The sequence below is a fragment of the Anolis carolinensis genome, unplaced genomic scaffold (genome assembly GCF_035594765.1).
Source record: "Anolis carolinensis isolate JA03-04 unplaced genomic scaffold, rAnoCar3.1.pri scaffold_10, whole genome shotgun sequence".
Classification (NCBI taxonomy): Eukaryota; Metazoa; Chordata; class Lepidosauria; order Squamata; family Dactyloidae; genus Anolis; species Anolis carolinensis.
Window position 1 is genome coordinate 17,840,874 of NW_026943821.1, and position 22,048 is coordinate 17,862,921.

Sequence of the window (22,048 nt, forward strand, 5' to 3'; positions counted from 1 at the left end):
TGGTTTGTGATGACAACTGTACAGCATATAATAAATGTTCATTTTTTGTACAACAATTAATGTGAATTCTTCATGGAAAAATAAGACATCACCTGAAAATAAGACCTAGCGCATCTTTAGGAGCAAAAATTAATATAAGACACTGTCTTATTTTCGGGGAAACACGGTAGCTTCTTATACAATGTTTGGGCTTTATGGAAAGTATTAAATTTGAATACTGTTTCTGAGATATCACCGAATAAGAGATCAAATATGCAACGGTCTCTTGTAGCACTAAAGAAACTGATATGAAGTTAGTAGCATACGCTTTCATAGACTTAAGCACTTCTACACATACACGAGATATAAAGTTGCTGTTTTCTATGCCATTGTAACTTATACTATGGTTATGATGTAGAAGAAAATGACTTCATGTTCACTTAACCAAAAGGAGGAAGTAGGGGAGTACTGAATCTGCCTAACAGTATGAATGAAAGGGGGGGGGGCATGACTTGCTGAAAAGGTTTTGGTAATGCAAACAGCTACCATCTACAGACACTATAAGCTGTTCTGTTAGTATGGGCAGAAAGTTTTAAATGTCATCCCAGCCCCTTCAAGATACAATATAATATAAATAAGGCTAGATATATCATAGTATTTTATAATCAACACATCCACTGGGAAAGAGAGTGAACTGTTTATTTTCCACTGTTAGGAGAAACAAATCTTTATGACAGCATCATTTCCAGAGTAATGCCAGACATCAGTAAGGATTCTGCGACTTAATCATCATCACTAAACTTTTTAATCTTGGACTTATGACGTTGAATTTCCTTCTGCAGCCGCTCAATTTCTTTCTGATGGTGATTTATTTCCTCTTCATGGTGTTTTTTCAACTGTGACAACTGCTCCTGCTGCAATTTCCTATAACAGCAAGACATCAGTTAATAAAACAGGTTCAATTTTTACATTTCAGCTAAAATCAATTAGCAAAAATTTAAATAAATTTATTTATTTCATTTCAGAAGCAAATCGAGAATACAGTTATAATGTATTATAACTTCAAGCTTCAGGGCCTGGCTGATTCCTGCCTGGGGGAATCCTTTGTTGGGAGGTGTTAGGTCGCCCATTCATGTCCTAGGATTGGACCACTCAAAGGCTCGTGGATGATTGTTAAGATTTTTTATGTTTTTATAGTTATGCTTTTTTAAACCACGGTTGGCTTAATCTGTTTTTAGTGCAATGCTTGTGTTTTAATTGTTTATTTTATGATGTTGTGATCTGATTGGGCTTGTCCTCGTGTAAGCTGCTCCGAGTCCCTTCGGGGAGATGGTGGCGGCATACAAAAATAAAGTTATTATTATTATTGACACAACAACATAGTATGACACACCAAACAAGATAGATATACTGGATTTCGTATCACATAATTACAAGTAGAACCCTTGCCAAGCGTCTAGGACTGTGTGATGTATTTTTGGATGATGCGCACAGATCCCAGTAAAGTGGCCTTTTGCAGTTGGCAGATTGTAATTTTGTCAGTCTATTGTTTCCAAATGCCGGCTGAGATCTTTTGGCATGGTACCCAGTATGCCGATCACTACCGGGACCACCTGCACTGGTTTCTGCCAGAGTCTTTGAAGTTCGATCTTGAGGTCCTGATAGCGGCTGAGTTTTTCCTGTTGTTTTTCATCAATCCGACTGTCACCTGGGATGGCAACATCAATAATCCAAACCTTTTTCTTTTCCACAACTGTGATGTGTGTTGTGTTCCAGAACTTTGTCAGTCTGGATTCGGAAGTCCCACAGTATCTTTGCATGTTCATTATTATTATTATTATTATTATGTCAGGAGAAACCGGAGTTGCTTCTGGAGTGAGAGAATTGGCCGTCTGCAAGGACGTTGCCCAGGGGACGCCCAGAAGTTTTTGATGTTTTGTGGGAGGCTTCTCTCATGTCCCCGCATGGAGCTGGAGCTGGAGCTGAAAGAGGGAGCTCATCCGTGCTCTCCCCAGGTCTGATTCGAACCTGGCAGCTTTCAGGTCAGCAACCCAACCTTCAAGTCACAAGGCTTTTATCCCCTAGGCCATCGGAGGCTCCTTCATTATATTATTATTATTATTATTATTATTATTATTATTATTATTATTATTATCAGGTGGCCCTGAAGTGACTTGTAGTTTCTCAAGTCATTCCTGACCCCCCCAAAAAAGTAGGCCCTGACTGATTCATGTCTGGAAATCCTTCAGAGTGTTGTTCTTTATTTACTGTCCTGATTTTAGAGTTTTTTTAATTTTTTTTAATATATATTTTTATTGAAGTTTTACCTTATAAGATAGAGTAAATTAACATTGAAAGAGTGAGAACATTTGATTGTATAGAAAGTGGGAAAACTGAGATTTAAAAAGGATCAAAAAGGGAGAGAGAGAAAACCAAAAACCAAAAACAAAGCTAAAATGTCCATATTTATATAAAAAAGAAAAAAAATCTGAACAAATGGCGATATAAAAATGCAAAGTACTTGGCAAAGAAATACACCAAAAAGCAAAAGCAAAAAGCTCACTGTTTCACAACCTGTTCACAAGCCACCAGCAATTGTGAACTGTAGTTCTTTTTTCTTTCTTCATCATGACCTTTTTTTTTTCCACAGAAGGAAGTTAAACGAGTGGTGAAAATTAAAATTTATAATAGTCAAATTTGAAACCCCCACGTTGAAATGGTCTTTCCTTCTAAAAACCTTTTGAAGGGATCCCAGACTTTCCTAAACTCAGAAGGGTCTTTTGACTGGAGATACCCTGTCAGAATTTTAGAGTTTTTAAATACTGGTAGCCAGATTTTGTTCATTTTCACTTTTGGCTCCTCGTCTCTTCCCATTCCAGCTAGTCACAGAACATAAGAACATCCAGGTGTGGTATAGTTATTCGCTTCAGAAACCTACCTGAAATAGCGCTCCTCGTCAGCCGCTTCCTTTTTGCCAAAGGTGCCGCCAGCCTCACGGATCGCTCCGCTTTTACCAGACCCGTACTGGGACAGAGAAAAGGGGAAAGGCAACATGGGAGGGAGGCTTCGGCTTGGCTCCTTGTCCCGGCCCTCCCCTCCGTAGGCCGTCCCCTCCCTACCTGATCGGGGCCTCCGTTGGAGCTCCAAGCCCGCTGCTGCTGTGGGAGAGCCATGGCCCCGCGCAGGCCACACCTCAGTACCGAGCCCACAGCCGCCATGACAGCTCCGTCCGTCCTTGGCGAGGGTTGGACCGAAGTCTGAACTAAGCACAGAAGGACTTCCGGGATCGGGCGGAAGAGGTGGGAAAAGAAAAAGCAAAGCCAATCGTCGCAAAGCCCGCGAGCCAATACTTTAGTGTCAATCGGAAGAAAAAAGGTTCAGAGAAAGAGCGGGAGGCGTTACTTCCGGCAACAGAAGGAAGCCTCTAGATTCGTTTTGGCGTCGCTTGGCCTACAATACCGCGCGTTATGGCCAAGGAGGAAAGACTGTGGGAGCTGTGGTCCTGGGCTTTCTTCTTAGTGTAATACAATATAATAATAATAATAATAATAATAATAATAATAATAATAATAATAATAATACACTATTGTATTTGTATATTTATATTACATGTAATATTACTAATAATATTGCAATATAGTCGTATACTACAATATAATGATATATAATGCTTGTGACAGCACGCTGGGGGAAGGGAAGACTATTGTGTCTGGCTACCCAAGCGGCGATCGGTATACCCTATTATTATTCCTCAAACTTTAAAGTAATCACTCTTGAAGCTGGTTCAGATAACCAAAAGTATATTTATTGAACACAGGAAATGGTAATTTCAAGCAAAAATATTGAATGTTGAATCAGAAACATATAATAGAAAATAGAGATTATAGATTGAGTTTACACAGAAAATAAACCTTTTGCTGTATTAGAAGCAATATGAGGTAAAAACACTGAAAATATAAAGAAATAAAACTATATTGATTGAGAATGAAGGCTATAAAGACTATATGAGATAAGCACACAAGCTATGAGGAAACTAAGGTAAGGCAGGTACTAGGCTGTGAGGTGAGGTAAGTGCCAGCTGTTAAGCACCTAAAGCTATGAGGAAACTATATGGTAAATACAAGGCTATGAGGTAAACTATAAGCTAAGATATCTTTGAGGTAAGTGCTAGCTATGGTGAACTATAAGCTATGCTTTTGGTAAGTACTTAACCCTAAGCCACCCTGAGTCCCCTCGGGTGAGAAGGGCAGGGTATAAATAATTGAAATAAATTGAAATAATACTTTAGGCTATAATAACTATGTGGTAATTACGTGATATAAATTGCCTTTATTGGTTTGCCAGGCCAAAAGGAACCCAGACAATTCTTTTAACCTAACTCTAAGAAGCTTTGCTCTGGAATACAAAAGGAGGGGAAAAAGCCTTTAGAGACTAGCTCACAGGCTGAATCATTTCATCCAAACCTATAGGGGAGTCCCAAGTTCCACCCCGAAAACAAGAGCCAATGGAACATTCCACCCAAGAACAGCAAAGCAGGAAATTAGCAGGGGATAGGAACCCAGTAAGACACCACAATGCTTATATAGTGCTTATATTGTGCTATACTAATAATATAATATATTGTATGTATATATAACTTGTAAGCTGTCCTGAGTCCCCTTCGGGGTGAGGAAGGAGGGATATAAATATCGCTAATAAATAACAGGATTTGCCTTGACCTTCCTCTGAGGCTTGGAGAGTACCTTGCCCAGGGACCCATGGTCGCCAGAGACCAAGGCGCAGCCCACTGCACCAGGATGTTTCTCACACTTATGTGGGGACAGGCTTTATGGGGCTCTGGCCTTTACTTGTCAGTAGGCAATAGAGGTGTGCATTCGTATAGAATTGCTCTGCCAATGTATTGCTTCCTGTCTATAGTAGGCATTAATTCTTCTTTGCCCACCCCGAATTGTCATTTTCTTCGTTATAATACAGCACTTTATTATTGATCTCCTCAGACTCCTAACCATGCACACAATGCATTTTGCCCAGTCTTTTATTATCTTACTCTGCTTTGTTCCTTATGGCGGTTTACTGTTGTTTTAGTACTTTTAAACTGTTTAAATTTTTACTGCTTCTGATATTATTTGTTCTGATTGTATATTATTTGTTTGATTTGTTTTGTTATGATTATTTGGGCTTGGCCCCATGTTAGCTGCCCCTAGTCCCTACAGGGAGATGGTGGCGAGATATAAAAATAAAGTTATTATTATTATTACTCATTTTGTGTAGTTTCATTTGTGTCATCTCATTTTCCTATTCGTGCCCCGCTAACTAAAATGGGTTGCCTAAACAACACAAATTTTCATCTGGCTTACAAAAAACTCTAAAAATTTTCGAAGCATTGGTTGCAATGGGAGGGCTTCCGAGGCTCTCTCCCGGACCCAGACTCATTTTAGGGTGCCAGAATAAGTGCTGTTCTTAATATTCATAATGATCACCAAGACCCATTGATCCACATCGGATGTAATTGGGAGGCACTGCTCTCCTGGACCCAGACTCAGCTTAGGATACCAGAGTAACTATCATTATTTATATTATTATTATTAACACCCATTGGTACACATCAGCTTTAATGGGAAAGCAGCCTTCTGTCAGTACCTGCCTATTGTTACGGGGCCAAAATGAAAGCAAGCACGATGACTGTGTGGCTTTTATTTTTGTGTCGCTTCTTGTTTCCTATGAAAATGGTGTGATTTGTTTTGTGTAGATGGTCAAAACAAAACAATAGCACGATAGAAACGAAGGAAATTTTTTCACGCACACCTCTATAGGCAAGCAGACAGCAGGACATTTTGGAAAAAGTAGAATCATGTTAAGGCCCCTGGTAGCACAGAGGGTTAAACCACTGAGCTGCTGAACTTGCTGACCGAAAGGTCAGTGGTTCAAATCTGCGGAGCGGAATGAGCTGCCGCTGTTAGCCTTAGCTTCTGCCAACGTAGCAGTTCGTAAACATGCAAATGTGAGTAGATCAATAGTTCTACACAGTCATGCCAGCCACATGACCTTGGAGGTGTTTATGGACAATGCCGGCTCTTCGGCTTAGGAATGGAGATGAGCACCGACCCCCAGAGTCGAACATGACTAGACATAATGTCAGGGGGAAATCTCTACCTTTACCTGTTATGTTACAAAGACCATAACCTTTTGGGAAAGAGCATTCAAAACCTTTTGGAAACATAACCTTTTGGAATGGCATGACTTCTAGAGAAGAGCTAAAATCTCTCTAGTGGTAAATATCCACTAGTATTCATGCAAGGCAAATTCTTCAGTTACAAGACTGAACCTATTGTCTCTGATCTGTTAGGCACATATATGCCAATAGTTTTTTTGTGTGTGTGTCAGTTGCTTCTGGAGAGAATTGGCTGTCTGCAAGGATGTTGCCATGGGGACGCCCGGATATTTTTGATGTTTTTACCATCCTTGTGGGAGGCTTCTCTCGTGGAGCTGGAGCTGATAGAGGGAGCTCATCCGCGCTCTCCCCAGGTGGGATTCGAACCTGGAAGCCTTCAGGTCAGCAACCCAACCTTCAAGTCACAAGGCTTTTATCCCCTAGGCCACCGAAGGCTCCATGCCAATACAGTTGAGAACTAGCCAGAGAAGGACATGAAAAAGTGTGCACTGCCCCTTTAAGAGGCCCTCTTCTCCGGCGTCTCACTGCCGGCCAGGAGGGTGACTGAGCGCGGGCGGTGCTTCCGCCGGAAAAAGCAAGAGCCCGCGTCACATGGAAAGGGTGCGCGGAAGGTCACGTGGGGCAAAAGATGGCGGCTCCAGAAGAGCGAGAGGCGGGCGGCGGGGCTGAGGCGGCGTTTCTCACTTTCTACACGGAGGTAACTGCCACCGACTGGCCTTCCTCTCTTCCTCTCCGGGTGGGCCTCCTCCCGTGGGCAGCGAAGCACCGAGGGAGCCTGGCTTTTCCTTCACCTTTCACAGGCCCACTTTCATCCATTGACTCGGGAGAAAGCTTTTCTGAGGCTTGCTGGTCTCACTGCGGGGCTGTTTCGATAATGATGGGTGGTTGGTGGCCTGCTTAGCACGCAGTTTGGCAAAAGCCAGAATGTTTGACATTTTCTGGGGATGAAAAGAGCTGGGTTGCTGAGAAAGGGCTTCAAAATTATATGTATTTACAATATAACATATTGTATATACATATAATATTCATCATATTATATTGTAATTCGATATAATACTAATAATACAATATAATATTAATTATGTACAGTAGAGTCTCACTTATCCGAGCTAAACAGGCTGGCAGAAGCTTGGATAAGCGAATTTCTTGGATAATAAGGAGGGATTAAGGAAAAACCTATTAAACATCAAATTAGGTTATGATTTTACAAATTAAGCACCAGAACTTCATGTTATACAACAAATTTGACAGAAAAGGTAGTTCAATACACAGTAATGTTAAGGTGTAATTACTGTATTTACGAATTTAGCACCAAAATATCACGATATATTGAAAACATTGACTACAAAAATGGCTTGGATTATCCAGAGGCTTGGATAAGCGAGACTCTACTGTATTATATTTTACATGTAGTATTACTAATAATATTATAATATATTGATATAGTACAGTATAGTGATTTATTGCCAGTATTATAGTAAAAGGTAAAGGTTTCCCCTGACGTTAAATCCAGTCATGTCTGACTCTGGGGGTTGGTGCTCATCTCCATTTCTAAGCCGAAGAGCCGGCGTTGTCCGTAGACACCTCCAAGGTCATGTGGCCGGCATGACTGCATGGAGCGCCATTACCTTCCCGCCGGAGCGGTGCCTATTGATCTACTCACATTTGCATGTTTTTGAACTGCTAGGTTGGCAGAAGCTGGAGCTCACTCCGCTCCTGAGATTTGAATCTGGGACCTTTTGGTCTGCAAGTTCAGCAGCTCAGTGCTTTAACACACTTCGCCACCAGAGCTTGATATAGTACAATATAGTAATTTATTGTCAGTATTATACTATGCTAATAATATCATATTGTATGTAAATTTAATTTGTAAGCCGCTCTGAGGCCCCTTCAGGGTGAGAAAGATTGTATATAAATGTAGTAAATAAATAAATTCAGGGCAGGCCGCCTCCCTAGGATGACATAGAAGGGATCCTACTAATTAAAATACATTTCATTATTAAAACATATAATCCAAAAGCGAAGTCTAAGGCTCTTGAAACACGCAACCCCCTTATTCACCGTGTGCCTCTCTTGTCTCTTTCGAATAGGTCAGCCTCACAGTGTTGTAAAAACAAGCAACGAATCATGTGTGTGGTTCATTGACTTCACCATTACATTATTTTATACATCACACATCATCATTTTATACTTTTAATGCACTTTAATTATTTCAGCCTTAGACTTCGCTTTTGGATTATATGTTTTAATATTGAAATGTATTTTAATTATGCTTTTTGTATGTATTAATTTTAACTCAATTTTATTTTACGGTTATGTTTTATATTTAAGGCACTGTATAGTAGTAGTAGTAGTAGTAGTAATAATAATAATAATAATAATAATAATAATAATAATAAGTTTATTTGTATCCCGCCTCCATCTCCCCCAAAGGGGACTCAGGGCAGCTCACAGAAATATCAGATACAAAACAATAACAATGTACAATGCATCAATAAACAATAACATGCACCAGTTGTAGTATTTACACATTAACCAGAAAATTAAAAAACACTTATTAAAAACATAGAATTAAAAACAGTGAGGCTGTAATAGTAGATTAGCAAAGTGCACATTATAAGTTGCGAATTCAAAACATAGTTAAAGTTCTACAAGTTCGTTTGAGGTCAATTTGGGATGAGAGAAACCCTGAGCTAATGTCAAGTTTGTTAGTTCATTATGGCATTTAGTATTTGCCACTTTTGTTCTTGGGGAGATAGGGCGGGTTACAAATAAAGTTTATCATGTTATCGAAGGCTTTCATGGCCAGAATCACTGGGTTGCTATGAGTTTTCCAGGCTGTATGGTCATGTTCCAGAAGCATTATCTCCTGATGTTTTGCCCACATCTATGGCAGGCATCCTCACTTGCAGGGCTTCATAGTTAAATATTTTCTAGACTTAATAGGACTGCAGCGGTACTTGGCCTTTCTGTGTTCCTAAGGCCCACTTCTCGTTGAGCTTTCTGAGTGATAGAACTTTGGCCTGTGATTCTGTGGCATCTGTGACAAAAGCTGAAAGTCTGTCTTCTTTCATGGAAAATACAGCATTTCAGGAAGGCTGGAATAAAAGTGTTACTCACAAAGCTGTACGCAAGGAGTTCATTAGGATACAGGGAAGCATTTATCTTATCTTGTTTTTTCTGCAGCTGAGGAAGTGATTAGCAAAGAAATCCATATATGACAAGACAAAATAAAATAAATAAATACAAAGCACAACGTTATACTAATATGTTGTCAAAGGCTTTCATGGCCAGAATCATTGGGTCGTTGTGAGTTTTCCAGACTGTATGGCCATGTTCCAGAAGCATTCTCTCCCAATAAAGGATTCCCCCGGGCAAGAAGCAGCCAAGCTTTGAAGCTACAAGGCCATTCAATGCTAATCAAGGTGATCAATTGCAACATTCACACTTTCCTCAAACAGACAAGAGTTCTTTCTCCCTCCCTGGAGCTTCCAAAATATATAAATCTCCCTTGCCTAGTTTCCAATATACCTCACAACCTCTGAGGATGCCTGTAATAGATGTGGATGAAATTTCTGGAGAGAATGCTTCTGGAATATGATCATACAGCCCAGAAAACTCACAGCAACCCAGTGATTCCAGTCATGAAAGCCTTTGACAACACATATCTCAACGTTGTTCACAGTGGGCTTTGTGGGGGCAGTACATAGCTTGGGTCTGCTTTTGGATTCCACTGAGATTCTTTGTGTTTCTTATATGTGATATGTATTTCTAATTAATACTGACACCCTATCTCTGTAGGTGAAACAAATAGAGAGGCGAGATTCTGTTTTAACTTCAAAAAATCAGATTGAGAGACTTACTAGGCCTGGGTCATCATATTTTAATCTGAATCCATTTGAGGTAAGTCCAAGTAGAAGTCATATCACTGCATTTATCTTATATATTGATAACTACTTTGTGATTTAAAATGAATTTGCACAGTGCTCATCTTGTCAATCCAAGATCACTCTATGTGGCAATTTATTGGCAATGTTACAGACGGGTGGGAATCCCATTTTCAAAGCTGTTTCTGTTTTCAATATGAGCATTGGCTAGTTACATGGAGTAATTAATGTAAATCTCAGTCAGTGTTACAGTTGACTAACAGCTGAGCTCAAAGCCTTGGCACAAGTTGTAGTTAGCTGCATAGTCGAGGGAGCACTTTGTTAAAACTGTGTCATATTTTGGATCTAGAGATGTCCTGAAGTGGTGTTGCTTATAATTATACTGTTGTGGACCCTGCAGGTGTTGCAGCTGGATCCTGAGGTTACAGATGAAGAGATAAAGAAAAGATTCCGTCAGGTATGTGGCTATAGTGTTGTTAATTTACTAACATAATGAGTGCTACAGAAAGCCATTTTAACTATTGTGGTAAGAGGAAACAAGTGTTTCCAATGTAAGGCAATTAATTAAATGTGCAAGTGTGGTGTGATTTTATTAATAAATTACGTTGAAAAGGAGACGTACACTTGAGAAAACAGCATAACTTTTTCTAAAGTTGTACTTATTATCTTTTACAGTTATCCTTATTAGTTCATCCTGACAAAAACCAAGATGATCCCGAAAGAGCCCAAAAGGCATTTGAAGGTATCTTCTTCATTTTCCCATGTTCAGAATCCTAGATGCTACTGCTATACGCCTTTTTTAATTTTTGAATTGGAAAGAGATGCATATTGTTACTCTGATGTTTTTCTAAAAGTGAATTGGTTTTGTGTTTTCTGGTGATTTAAACAGTGTAGCCTTGAAACTCTGCGTACATGCTGATATTAATGTTTGGTTTGTCAGCTGTCGACAAAGCATACAAGTTGTTGCTGGACCAGGAACAAAAGAAGAGGGCCTTAGATGTGATACAGGCTGGAAAGGAATATGTGGAGCATATTGTAAGTATCATGTTTGTGACAGCCATTGTCTGATCTCAGAGTAGAACCAATTATTTGATGTGCTGAGAGTTTCAGAATTTGTTTTTTTAACTCATGTTATTACACAGCATTCCAACATTTTATTCTACTTGTAAGTTCAGTAAAGCTTTACTGTGACAGTAAATAAAGTTTCATGTTAGATGGTTAGAGAGATGTATTAAATATAACAGTTAGTGTCTGTTTGAAATTTGGTGAGTATGAACTATTGTGCACTTTAGCTCTGTTATACATTTTTACTCTGAGCAGTCCTGCAAATTTTTATATTTTGTGAGATTCCTGTTTCTTACCTGTGATACTTTTTTAGGCAAAAGAGAAAAAGAAACAATTAAAGAAGGAAGGCAAGCCAACCAACATAGAAGAGGATGACTCAGAAGTAGTAAGTTGACCTACCAGAGCATGACTTGCTTTGTAGGGTTGGGGTATACTAGGCCAGGGATATGCAACATTTCTTTATGCTTGAGGATCAATTCATATTTTGGGATTTTTCCGGATTGAGGTGAACCTTTCCCTTCCCAATGCCTCCTGCCTCTGTTGCTAAGGATCAGAAATCATGAGAAATATCAGCAGAGGTGTCACCCTTTGGGGGCTAAACATCTGGCAGCTTTGCCAGCCATTTGCAGACTAGGGTTGTTTCCTTTGAAAACTGCCACAGATGGCAGGAGCTAAAAGCAGTTAGAAAAAAGTAGCATGGAAGAAAGGGCCAGGAAGAGACTGTTACTTCTTTATTGTTTATTCTATCACTGACTCCCAAGTGTCAGGGGAAGTGAGAGAAATATACCCCTCAGAAGAGAAATTCACTCCTGAAAGAGGTATTATGGGGAAAAGGTGTCTCCACTGAAGATTTATCCACCAACCCTTGTTTTCACAACAAGTCAATTTTTTCAAAATCCAATTGTCACAGGGACAGAAAGGGAGGTGAACAGGGACACAGACAGCAAAACAAACACCGGGGGGGTGTTAACTCTTCCCTATGCTCTCCAAAGCTAATATATATATATACTTTTGCCTGGAGTTACACTTAAATAATGTATTTGATCCAGGTTACATACAAATTCAACTTTAGAACAAACCTATAGAACTTATCTTGTTCGTAATTTGGGGACTGCCTGTATATATTTTCGCACTTCTCATATATATATATATATACACACACACACACACACACATACACACAGAGGAATGAGATAAGTGCAATAATACATATATAAGCATAAGTGTCACTATCTCAGCCATCCATATGAACTATTCTGGATTTTGAATCATTTCAGATTTCTACATAAGAGATACTTAACGTGTAATTTGTAAAATTATTGGTTTGAATATTTTAAGGATAGTTTATGGATGGGCTGGTTGTACCCTGGAATCATAGCAAAAATTATGTTCCAAGTTCTATACTTTATGATTGTTGTATTGTATTGTGTCTTATGTGCTTTGAAAAGGGTAGGCAGAGTCTGTAGCATTTGATTTGTGCAGGCTAACAAGTTGATAGTTTAATTGGGCCTTAAGTTTGCTATTAAACCTTTTATTTCTTACAGTTTAAACAAGCTGTATACAAACAAACTATGAAGCTCTTCGCTGAACTTGAAATTAAAAGAAAAGAGAGAGAAGCAAAAGAAATGCATGAAAGGTTGGAATGTTAGGCCTTTTTAAAATGTGGATAGTGCAGTTTGTTCCCTGTATTCATGGATTCTATAAACAGATTTGCCCAAGCACAGCTCAAAAATATTTGGGGGGGGGGGCAAAATCCTCCAAATCGGATCTGGATTGTGCTGTGTCCGATGCACTATATTCATGTGCAGACATACCCTGGTGTAGCCTGTCAAACAGCACTCATCAATTTTTTGCCATTTTTAATAGGGCATAACATTTTACTCCAGTATTGTGAATAATGGAACTTGAGCATCCATGGATTTTGGTAATCATAGGAGTGGTCCTGAAACCAAACCCCAGCAGATATCAAGTGCCCTTTGTACTCAGTAGTCTTTTTGTAAACCCAAAAAAGAAGCTTCTGTAGTGACAGTTCTGTTTCATTTCTTGCAGTAAAAACAAAAGGGGAATTATTTTAATACTATAAAAAGTTTAACAAGTTTTACTGTTGTATAGTATGATTTTGTGATGTAAAATCTAATGCATCTGATTAATGACATCTTTATGCATAGACATATACACCTGTGGAATAGTAAACAGTGAGGCCAAATGACAGTGAGACACTGTTCATAGTGTATGTGTTTATAAGTACCCACAACAACAATAATGGGTGAGAGCAGAGCTAGGAGGCTTGTATAAAGTTAATTGTGAATACCTAAAGCCAAGTACAGTAGTCTCTCACTTCTCCAAGCCTTGCTTATCTAATCCTCTGGATAATCCAAGCCATTTTTGTAGTCAATGTTTTCAATATATTGTGATATTTTGGTGCTAAATTCATAAATACAGTAATTACAACATAACATTACTGCATATTGAACTACCTTTTCTGTCAAATTTGCTGTATAACATGAAGATTTGGTGCTTAATTTGTAAAATCATAACCTAATTTGATGTTTAATATGCTTTTCCTTAATCCCTCCTTATTATCCAAGATATTCGCTTATCCAAGCTTCTGCCGGCCCGTTTAGCTTGGATAAGTGAGACTCTACTGTGTTCATCTCAGAACAGACACATTGAATCAACTCATGAATGATAAATCAATGTTTATGTGAATTCCATTGACTCGGTGGCTCTAGTGCAGTTGGGACTAGCAGTTAGATGTAGGCTAAAGATTGTAATCTCTGTGTTGTTATTGGTGAGTGTGATTATGTTGATCAAAGTTAACCATTGCATAACATTACCGAAAAGACATACTCATCTTAAATTTCATAGTCATTTGACCTCACTATTCACTATATTTTTTATTCTATACCTCTCTATCTAAGGTTGTGCATTAAACTTTTGTTTTTAAACTGCTGTTTGCATGGCATATATTACATTAAAGAATAGATGTATGCCTTATGAGCTCACTATCACTTACAGCTGAGTAGAATGTACAATTTGACATGCTCATTCAGAGTCCAGAATTACTGCTCTTCACCTTACATTTTAGGTATAGAAAAAATATGCACTTATACTAAATATATTACCACGTTGTGTTGTAATATGTTGTTATATTAGAAAAAGAAATAAAATTACGGAGAAACGTAGTTTTTGTATAAAATACCATAGTTCAGTTTTAGTGTGCTCAAACCAGAGCTTCCAGGTTGGGACACTAGAGGGCAGTCTTGGTCCAACCTGTAATCACTGCCTACCTTCTAAACCCAGAATTATTCTTGCAACCTCCAGGAAGCCATTGAATGCTACATTTTATAATGAGCCCAGGAGCATATTTATTCGAACAAATTGGAGTTAAGCTAAAATCCAGAAAAATGCACATTGTTTTCTATCGCATTAGCAAATTGGTTCCCTAGTCTAGCATTGAGCAGCTGCAATGGGATCTAGGTATCATATTGGACACACAGACTTGGTTAAACATCTCAACGCTATAACCAGTTTGTTCAATTGCCAGGAATTCTGGGAGCTGAAGTTCAAATCACCTGGGTGGCACGGATTGAAGAGGCCTGCTTTATAATTCCTTTAATTCAACCCATCTCACACACCCACTCCCCTGCTTAATCCAGACTATCAGTCTAGTTTTTGTCTCCATTCCCTATAGGGATATAAGATGCTAACTTTTCTTTCTGGCTTCTGCTATAGGAAGCGTCAGAGAGAAGAAGAAATAGAAGCTCAAGAGAAAGCGAAACGTGAACGAGAGTGGCAAAAGAACTTTGAGGTAACTGTTCCTGTACAGTTTGGGATGCTTTGTTAGTGTTAATTTAACTCACATTTACCTTCTAGTCCCATTAAACCCAGTAGAACTTGCATTAATAAATATGCTTGACATTGTGCAAATCATACAGCCCAATCTTGGGTTCTTTTTTTTGCCAAAGAGCAGCAGAATAGTCGGACTTCAGCTTTCTAGGATCTACATTAGTTTTACTAGAACAACAAGATTAAACACTTCAAGTGAAAATTAGTAGCTAGCAGATGAGGAGTTGAATGCTACATGTTTATTAAAGAGGCGGAGCCAGTTATTGGCTGCAGATAATAAATGGGATGGCATATGCAAAGATGTATCCTAAGTTACTATATCTCACTTTAAAAATTAATAGGATATAACTAAGAAATGGACGTTACAACCACTTAGCTGCGCTTAAACAATTTTCTTCTTATTTTCCTCAAATCTAGGAGAGTCGAGATGGACGTGTAGATAGCTGGAGGAACTTCCAAGCAAACACAAAAGGGAAGAAAGAAAAGAAAAACAGGACCTTTTTGAGGCCCCCCAAAGTGAAGATGGAGCAGCGTGAATGAGCCTGGCTCTTTCAGGCTCTTGTGGACACTTTCATATCACAGGTTTAACCTCCTCTTGCTTTTCCAGTAGGATCTTTGTTTTCGGTATGATTCAATTTTTGGTTAAAGCATTTTCCATCTCCTGCCCATTTGCCTGAGGCTCGCAGTGTGTTGCCCAGGGCCAAATCTCCTGCTCTTAGAATCTCCTTCACTAATTTAGGAAGATGCTGCCATCTTGTAATGCTTGTAATTTAATGTTCTTTACTCCAAAGATGTTGCTGTTTAAATTGCCATCAAGTCTCTAAAATTATAGAAATAATCCGTTCTAAGGCAGATGTTCAAAAGATTGCCCAGTGACTCCTGCTCATCTAGGTCAGTTGCTCCGCTCCTCTGCACCCGTTTCCACTTGTCAGTCGTGAGAATTGGAGCCAGGGATGGGCATGCCTCGTCGGATTTCACAGAAGTTCATAACTTGGCTGCGTGGAGCTGAAATTATCCCCTGGCTCTTATAACCTGCTGGTAACACCTGGATTCCATGATCTCTTATGGGTGACTGGCCTACTTAAAACCTCTCTGTAAATAATTTTAAAAATTCTTGCCTTGGATAGTCTTAGTGGCAATGTTCCGTATGTAAAATAAATTTTTACCCAATACCTTGTGCTGGTGATTTTCATTTACTCCACCAATGTTTGCAGTCATTTCCGTTCTACATATGGTTCACCTTGGCATGTTAGTCTTTTAGCTGCTGTTATAAAATGCATGAGATCTTTTACTAGTAATGTAGAGCAGAGATTTCCAAACTTATGTCACAATATACTAGTGTGTCCCCTGCACTCTACAGGCATGTCACATGAAAAATCCTGCCCCTGCCCCTAAACTCTTATCTGCCTCTCTTACCAAGAGATTTGCAGGATTTTTTTGAAGACAACGCTGATGGATTCTTTCCAAAAGTTGAGAGGGACGTTCGTAGATGGTCCATGTTTTGAAGGCATATAATAGAGTTGTATATGCTGCATATACATCTTATACACATAGCTTGAAGGTAGTTTGATATATATGTATAATGAGTTCCATGCACAAAACAAGGTTTGTGTACATCAAATTGTCAGAAAGCAAACGTGTCACAATTTTTTATTTTGGAGTATTTTGGATTTTATAATTCTGGAATAAGGGATGTTTAACCTATAATGTGTGACAATGATCCTGCCATCAGGAAAAGCCACTATGTTTAGTTTAGCATCCTTACTTGGCATTCATGTTTCAAGAGTATAGAGATTGAGGTATAGTACTGATTAGTGTGTGTGTATATGTTTATAATGAATATATGTGGTATCACTGCCAAGTTCAGGAAAAAGGAAAGTATTGCATAGTGGCCTGGGAGCAGCATCATGGTGACTGCATTGTCCATTTGACTAGTTACCCACAGCTAATATGTGGAAGCTTTATGTAACCAACGGTAGGTTACAATGCCAGCTCATCACATCTGTCTTGCAACATCAGTAGACAAAGAACATCTTATCCTATGCCAAGGGAAGGGCGGGATATACATAAATATACGAAAAATAACATTGCTGACATTCCATGTGAGAACACTTGATCTGCCGCAGAAGAATGAGCTGCATGTTTTTAAGGGACAGTTTCCTTGTCCTTTTCTAGCAGCTCTAGATTTCTCAACATGTGGGAAGTGACATGAGTTGTATTGCAAAACTCAGCTCTGTTGTCATTTTGAGGAAGTAGTTTATGTTCTCTATTATTAGCAAAGCTGGTGAAATTCAACTACTGAGCATTTAAGGATAACTTGACATAGCTGTGGTATTTTACTACTGTGTTCAGAGAAACATGAATGAAGAGAGGCTTGGCATGGTCAAATAAAAATGGAAAGTATAAAGATTGCAATACTTGGTGTGAATAGGATGTTTTGAATCTATTGCAGTGTTTTACTCAGGAAATCAAAATCTAATTAAAAACAGTGAGGAAAGAAGTAAGGAGAAATGTAGGAAAGGCAATCAAAGAATATAATGCAAAGCCTAACTGACTCATATCAATAAGGGTTTAGGGAAAACCCATCAGTATAAACTTAATGCAGTTTTATGCTCCATCTATGGAGGGAGAAGGAGAAATTGATCCTGTGCTGGAGCCCATGAGGAAATGTATCACAAACCTAAGGAGGGTTCTTATTAATCATAGGTGATTGGACTTCAGAAGTAGGAAACAGCAGAATCAAAGATTGTAGAAAAATCTAGCATAGGATTAAGAAATTAAACAGGAAATGGACTGATTGAATCTTGCAAAGCCAACAGTTGTTTATTGTAAACATATTATTTAAGCAGCCGAAGCAGCATCATGAGAAAGAGTGAGCAGGCTTGTTTTCTGCTGCCCTGGAGACTAGGACACGGAGCAGTTGGGTTCAAATTACAGGAAATAAGATTCCACCTGAACGTTAGGAAGGATCTTCTGACCATGAGAGTTGTTCAGCAATGGAACTCTGCCTCGGAGTATGGTGGAAGCTCCTTTGGAGACTTTTAAACAGAGGCTGGATGGCCATCTGTCAGGGATGCTTTGATTGTGCTTTTCCTGCATGGCAGGGGGTTGGACTACATGGCTCGTGCGATCTCTTCCGATTCTATGATTCTGTGATCACTTTATGGCCAATATACTAATCAAATAGACTACATAATTCTAAAGAGAAGATGTAGAAGCCACAGTCTTTATGCAAAACAAGACCAAGAGCAGGCTGTGGCACAGACCATGAACTGCTAATATCAAAAATTAAAGTAAAGATAAAGAAGAACCCTAAACTGACCATACTGGTAAAATATAACCTGAAGAACAACCCCATAGAATTTGAAGATAATATAAAAATAGATTTGCACTATTATGCCTGATTGACCAGCAGCCAGGAAAAAAAGGAATGTAAAAAAGACATTCTGCAGGCAAAAAACAAGATTGGAGATAATAATAGTAATGATGATAATAATTTTATTTCTTACCTGCCTCTCCTCGTAGTTTATGACCAGCAGGGGAACGTGTCACATAACCAAGTAGAAATAAAAAGCTGATGGAAAGGAAACAATAAAAGGGATAAAAGGGAGACAGATTGAGTCAAATAAGAACCATTTGAATAAGACTCCATAATTTTAGAAAGTAAAGTGGAAGCTGTACTCAAAGCACTTGGAAGAAATAAATTGCCAGGAATGGAAAGGCACACATTAAAGCTGCTTCAAGTGACAGAGATGGAAACCACTCTAGTTCTAAAATCTGACAACAAACGGAAAACAAAATAATGGCCCACAGACTGGACGTGTTCCATTTATATGCCAATTTCTAAGGAAGTGGTCATTAGGAATTACTGTAAGTTGAAGTTAATTTCATAACAGTGAAAAACAATAAGTATTTTAATTGTTTTGTAAGAGCATGCCTGCAAGCAATCAAAATTAATCCTGACCCTCTTGCACACCATAAAAATAGTTCTGGGGTCCCTGTGCACACCAATACACACAATCACACTTCTGTTCTTCTCCACCCACAGCTCTCCAACCCAGATAAGAGGGATTCTATTTATTTTCATTTTTATTTATTTATAGAATTAATATTCCACCCTTTTCATCCCAAAGGGAACTCAGGGTGAGTCATAGAACATACATATGCGGCAAACATTTGGTGGCGTTTGTACACTGACAAGACAGGCAATTGTACATAGAGGTATATATAGGCTTTTCCTATCTTCAGTATCTTGGAGGCTTGTGCTTGGTTCTGGCAACTGGGGGCGGTGCTGTCGCTCCATCCCTTTGTTTGTAAACTTACTCCTTGATCAAGTTGCCAGCATTTTTCTGGCATTTCCTTATGTCTGCCTTAAAACACCTCCCCGTTTTAAAGCGGTACCTATTTATCTACTCACATTTTTGCTTTCAAACCATTTGGTAGGCAGAAACTGGGCCATAGGCCACCCTGACCTGGGCTTCAAACTGTCAACCTTTCGACTGACAAGATTTACTGCAGCTGTGCTAAAGCCCAGATTTTAAGTGTTAAACATGCTGTCGATTTATACACTCATGTGAGTTTAAAAAAAAAACAGCATTTGTGCAATTGTCAACAAATTTCTCCGGAAAATCCACACCAAATTGTGCAACATGAGTATCTCTTAGAGCCCAAGTGAGCTGTTGTTGCAACATTTTGGGCTCTCCACTCTTTTTTGCCAAACTTCTGCAATCTACATATAGCATAGAGAAGCAGTGACACAGTGAAACTAAGAGAAGCAAAGAGAATAAACAAGTTGTGCAGTTTGAGAAATTAATCTCCTAGCAGCTATTTTGCGTAAATCCTAAATGTTTGGTTTTTATATCCATTTTATATACCTACCGTATATACAGAGCCCCCAGTGGCACAGTGTGTTAAAGCGCTGAGCTGCTGAACTTGCGGGCCGAAAGGTCGCAGGTTCGAATCCGTGGAGCGGAGTGAGCACCCGCTGTTAGCCCCAGCTTCTGTCAACCTAGGAGTTCAAAAACATGCAAATGTGAGTAGATCAATAGGTACCGCTCCAGTGGGAAAGTAACAACGCTCCATGCAGTCATGCCAGCGACTTGATCTAGGAGGTGTCTATGGACAATGCCGGCTCTTTGGCTTAGAAATGAAGATGAGCACCAACCCCCAGAGTTGGACACGACTGGACTTAATGTCAGGGGAAAACCTTTACCTTTACCTACCATATATACACAGAGTCACGTAAAAATGTCTTGGGCAGAAAAGGGTTGTGAGTTGAAACAATCCTTTCTATAGAGAATCTGAGAATCATGATTTTTAGAAATCCGCATGGAGACTGCTATATTGCAAGGATTATGCCAGAGCGAGGGCGAGTTAACTTATTAATATGTGTAAACACGTGGTCATGATATAAACACAATGTCTGGGAATGCATGCAACATTTTTATTGCAAAACTAAAGCATTCAAGGAAGACGTAGATGACGTATGTTTATACACATAAAGCCAGAAAACTATATAAACAAATGTCCCAAAGAAACTGATTTCCTTCTAAAGTGTTCTACAGGAAGAACGTTGACAATAAACAATATTTTATTTATATATAACTCTGGCTGACTGTATGATTAATGCAAGACTGGAGACGTTTGCCCTCATGAGCTTGCCATCGTGAGCCTAGGATCAGAGTCGTCAGACTGGCCTTAGGCAGAAAGAAGGAATCACCCCAATTTCTCTGAGACTCTAGCTCCTAGAAGTACCCTGAACATTATCCTATTCAGAAGTAATAATAATAATAATAATCATCATCATCATCATCATCAGAACAAATGCAATTAAGGCCAAGATCGAAAAATCAGCTGATGACCCAAAATGCAGACTGTGCAAGGAAACCGACAAAACCATTGATCATATCCTCAGCTGCTGTAAGAAAATCGCACAGACAGACTACAAACAGAGACACAACTATGTGGCCCAAATGATTCATTGGAACTTATGCCTCAAGTACCACCTCCCAACAGTAAAGAACTGGTGGGATCACAAACCTGCAAAGGTAATGGAAAATGAACACGCAAAGATAATGTGAGACTTCCAAATCCAGACTGACAAAGTTCTGGAACACAACACACATCACAGTTGTGGAAAAGAAAAAGGTTTGGATCATTGATGTCACCATCCCAGGTGACAGTCGCATTGACGAAAAACAACAGGAAAAACTCAGCCGCTATCAGGACCTCAAGATTGAACTGCAAAGACTCTGGCAGAAACCAGTGCAGGTGGTCCCAGTGGTGATGGGCACATTGGTTACCGTGCCAAAAGATCTCAGCCGGCATGTGGAAACAATAGACATTGACAAAATTACGATCTGCCACCTGCAAAAGGCCACCCAACTGGGATCTGCGCGCATCATCCGAAAATACATCACACAGTCCTAGACACTTGGGACGTGTTCGACTTGTGATTTTATAATACGAAATCCAGCATATCTATCTTGTTTGCTGTGTCATACAATAATGATTATTTATTTGACCAGTCATATGACCATTTCAAAATACAATACAAATAAACACGAGGCAAAAAGGAGAAGGCAGCAGCTGACCTTCTGTTTACAGTTAGAATGAAAGGAAAAGATAGAAATTGAAGGTGCATCTACACTGTGAAATTAATGCAGTTTAATGCCAACTGCCATGGCTCTATATGACACCATTGAGGGAGCTGTAGTTTTCAAAGGTCTTTAGCCTTTTCTGCCAAAGAGCTCTGAAGCCTCACCAAACTACAAATCCCAGGTGTCCATAGCACCAAGCCAGTGATGGCAGTAATGTCAAACTGCATTATTTCTGTAGTATAGCTGCATCTTGGGTCATTTTAAAAGCAGTATGACAAAGGATTAATGGGGACAGTCCCTGCCAAACTGGGACAGTTGGAGAAGCCAAGGCTCCTGCACCCGGTAATCTATGGCTCATGCAGCTAGACAGCATGACATGACATCATTTGATGAGACAGGGACTTGAAGTGCTATGAGTGATGCTGATTCTTATCTGTCTCTTCTCTACATTTGACTTCTGAGCAGGATCTGGTGATGAGGCCAACCATAAGAAGAGT

General features: G+C 39.3%; 2 protein-coding genes across 2 annotated transcripts; one reads left to right on the forward strand and one right to left on the reverse strand.

Annotated features, from left to right (window-relative positions):
• Nucleotides 1-661: 661 nt before the first annotated feature.
• atp5if1 (ATP synthase inhibitory factor subunit 1) lies at nucleotides 662-3,259 on the reverse strand. The gene is made up of 3 exons (XM_008122732.3): nucleotides 3,099-3,259; nucleotides 2,918-3,003; nucleotides 662-903 (listed from the first exon to the last, which is right to left on the reverse strand). Exons 1-3 carry the CDS (start codon nucleotides 3,195-3,197, stop codon nucleotides 762-764), a joined length of 327 nt encoding a protein of 108 aa, XP_008120939.1. The 5' UTR covers nucleotides 3,198-3,259; the 3' UTR covers nucleotides 662-761.
• A 3,436-nt stretch (nucleotides 3,260-6,695) lies between these two features.
• On the forward strand, nucleotides 6,696-16,124 carry dnajc8 (DnaJ heat shock protein family (Hsp40) member C8). Its single transcript, XM_008122731.3, has 9 exons — nucleotides 6,696-6,848; nucleotides 9,953-10,054; nucleotides 10,439-10,495; nucleotides 10,714-10,780; nucleotides 10,979-11,073; nucleotides 11,417-11,488; nucleotides 12,648-12,739; nucleotides 14,839-14,914; nucleotides 15,370-16,124. The coding sequence occupies exons 1-9, from the start codon at nucleotides 6,780-6,782 to the stop codon at nucleotides 15,490-15,492; spliced, it is 753 nt and encodes a 250-aa protein (XP_008120938.1). The 5' UTR covers nucleotides 6,696-6,779; the 3' UTR covers nucleotides 15,493-16,124.
• The last annotated feature ends 5,924 nt before the right edge of the window (nucleotides 16,125-22,048 follow it).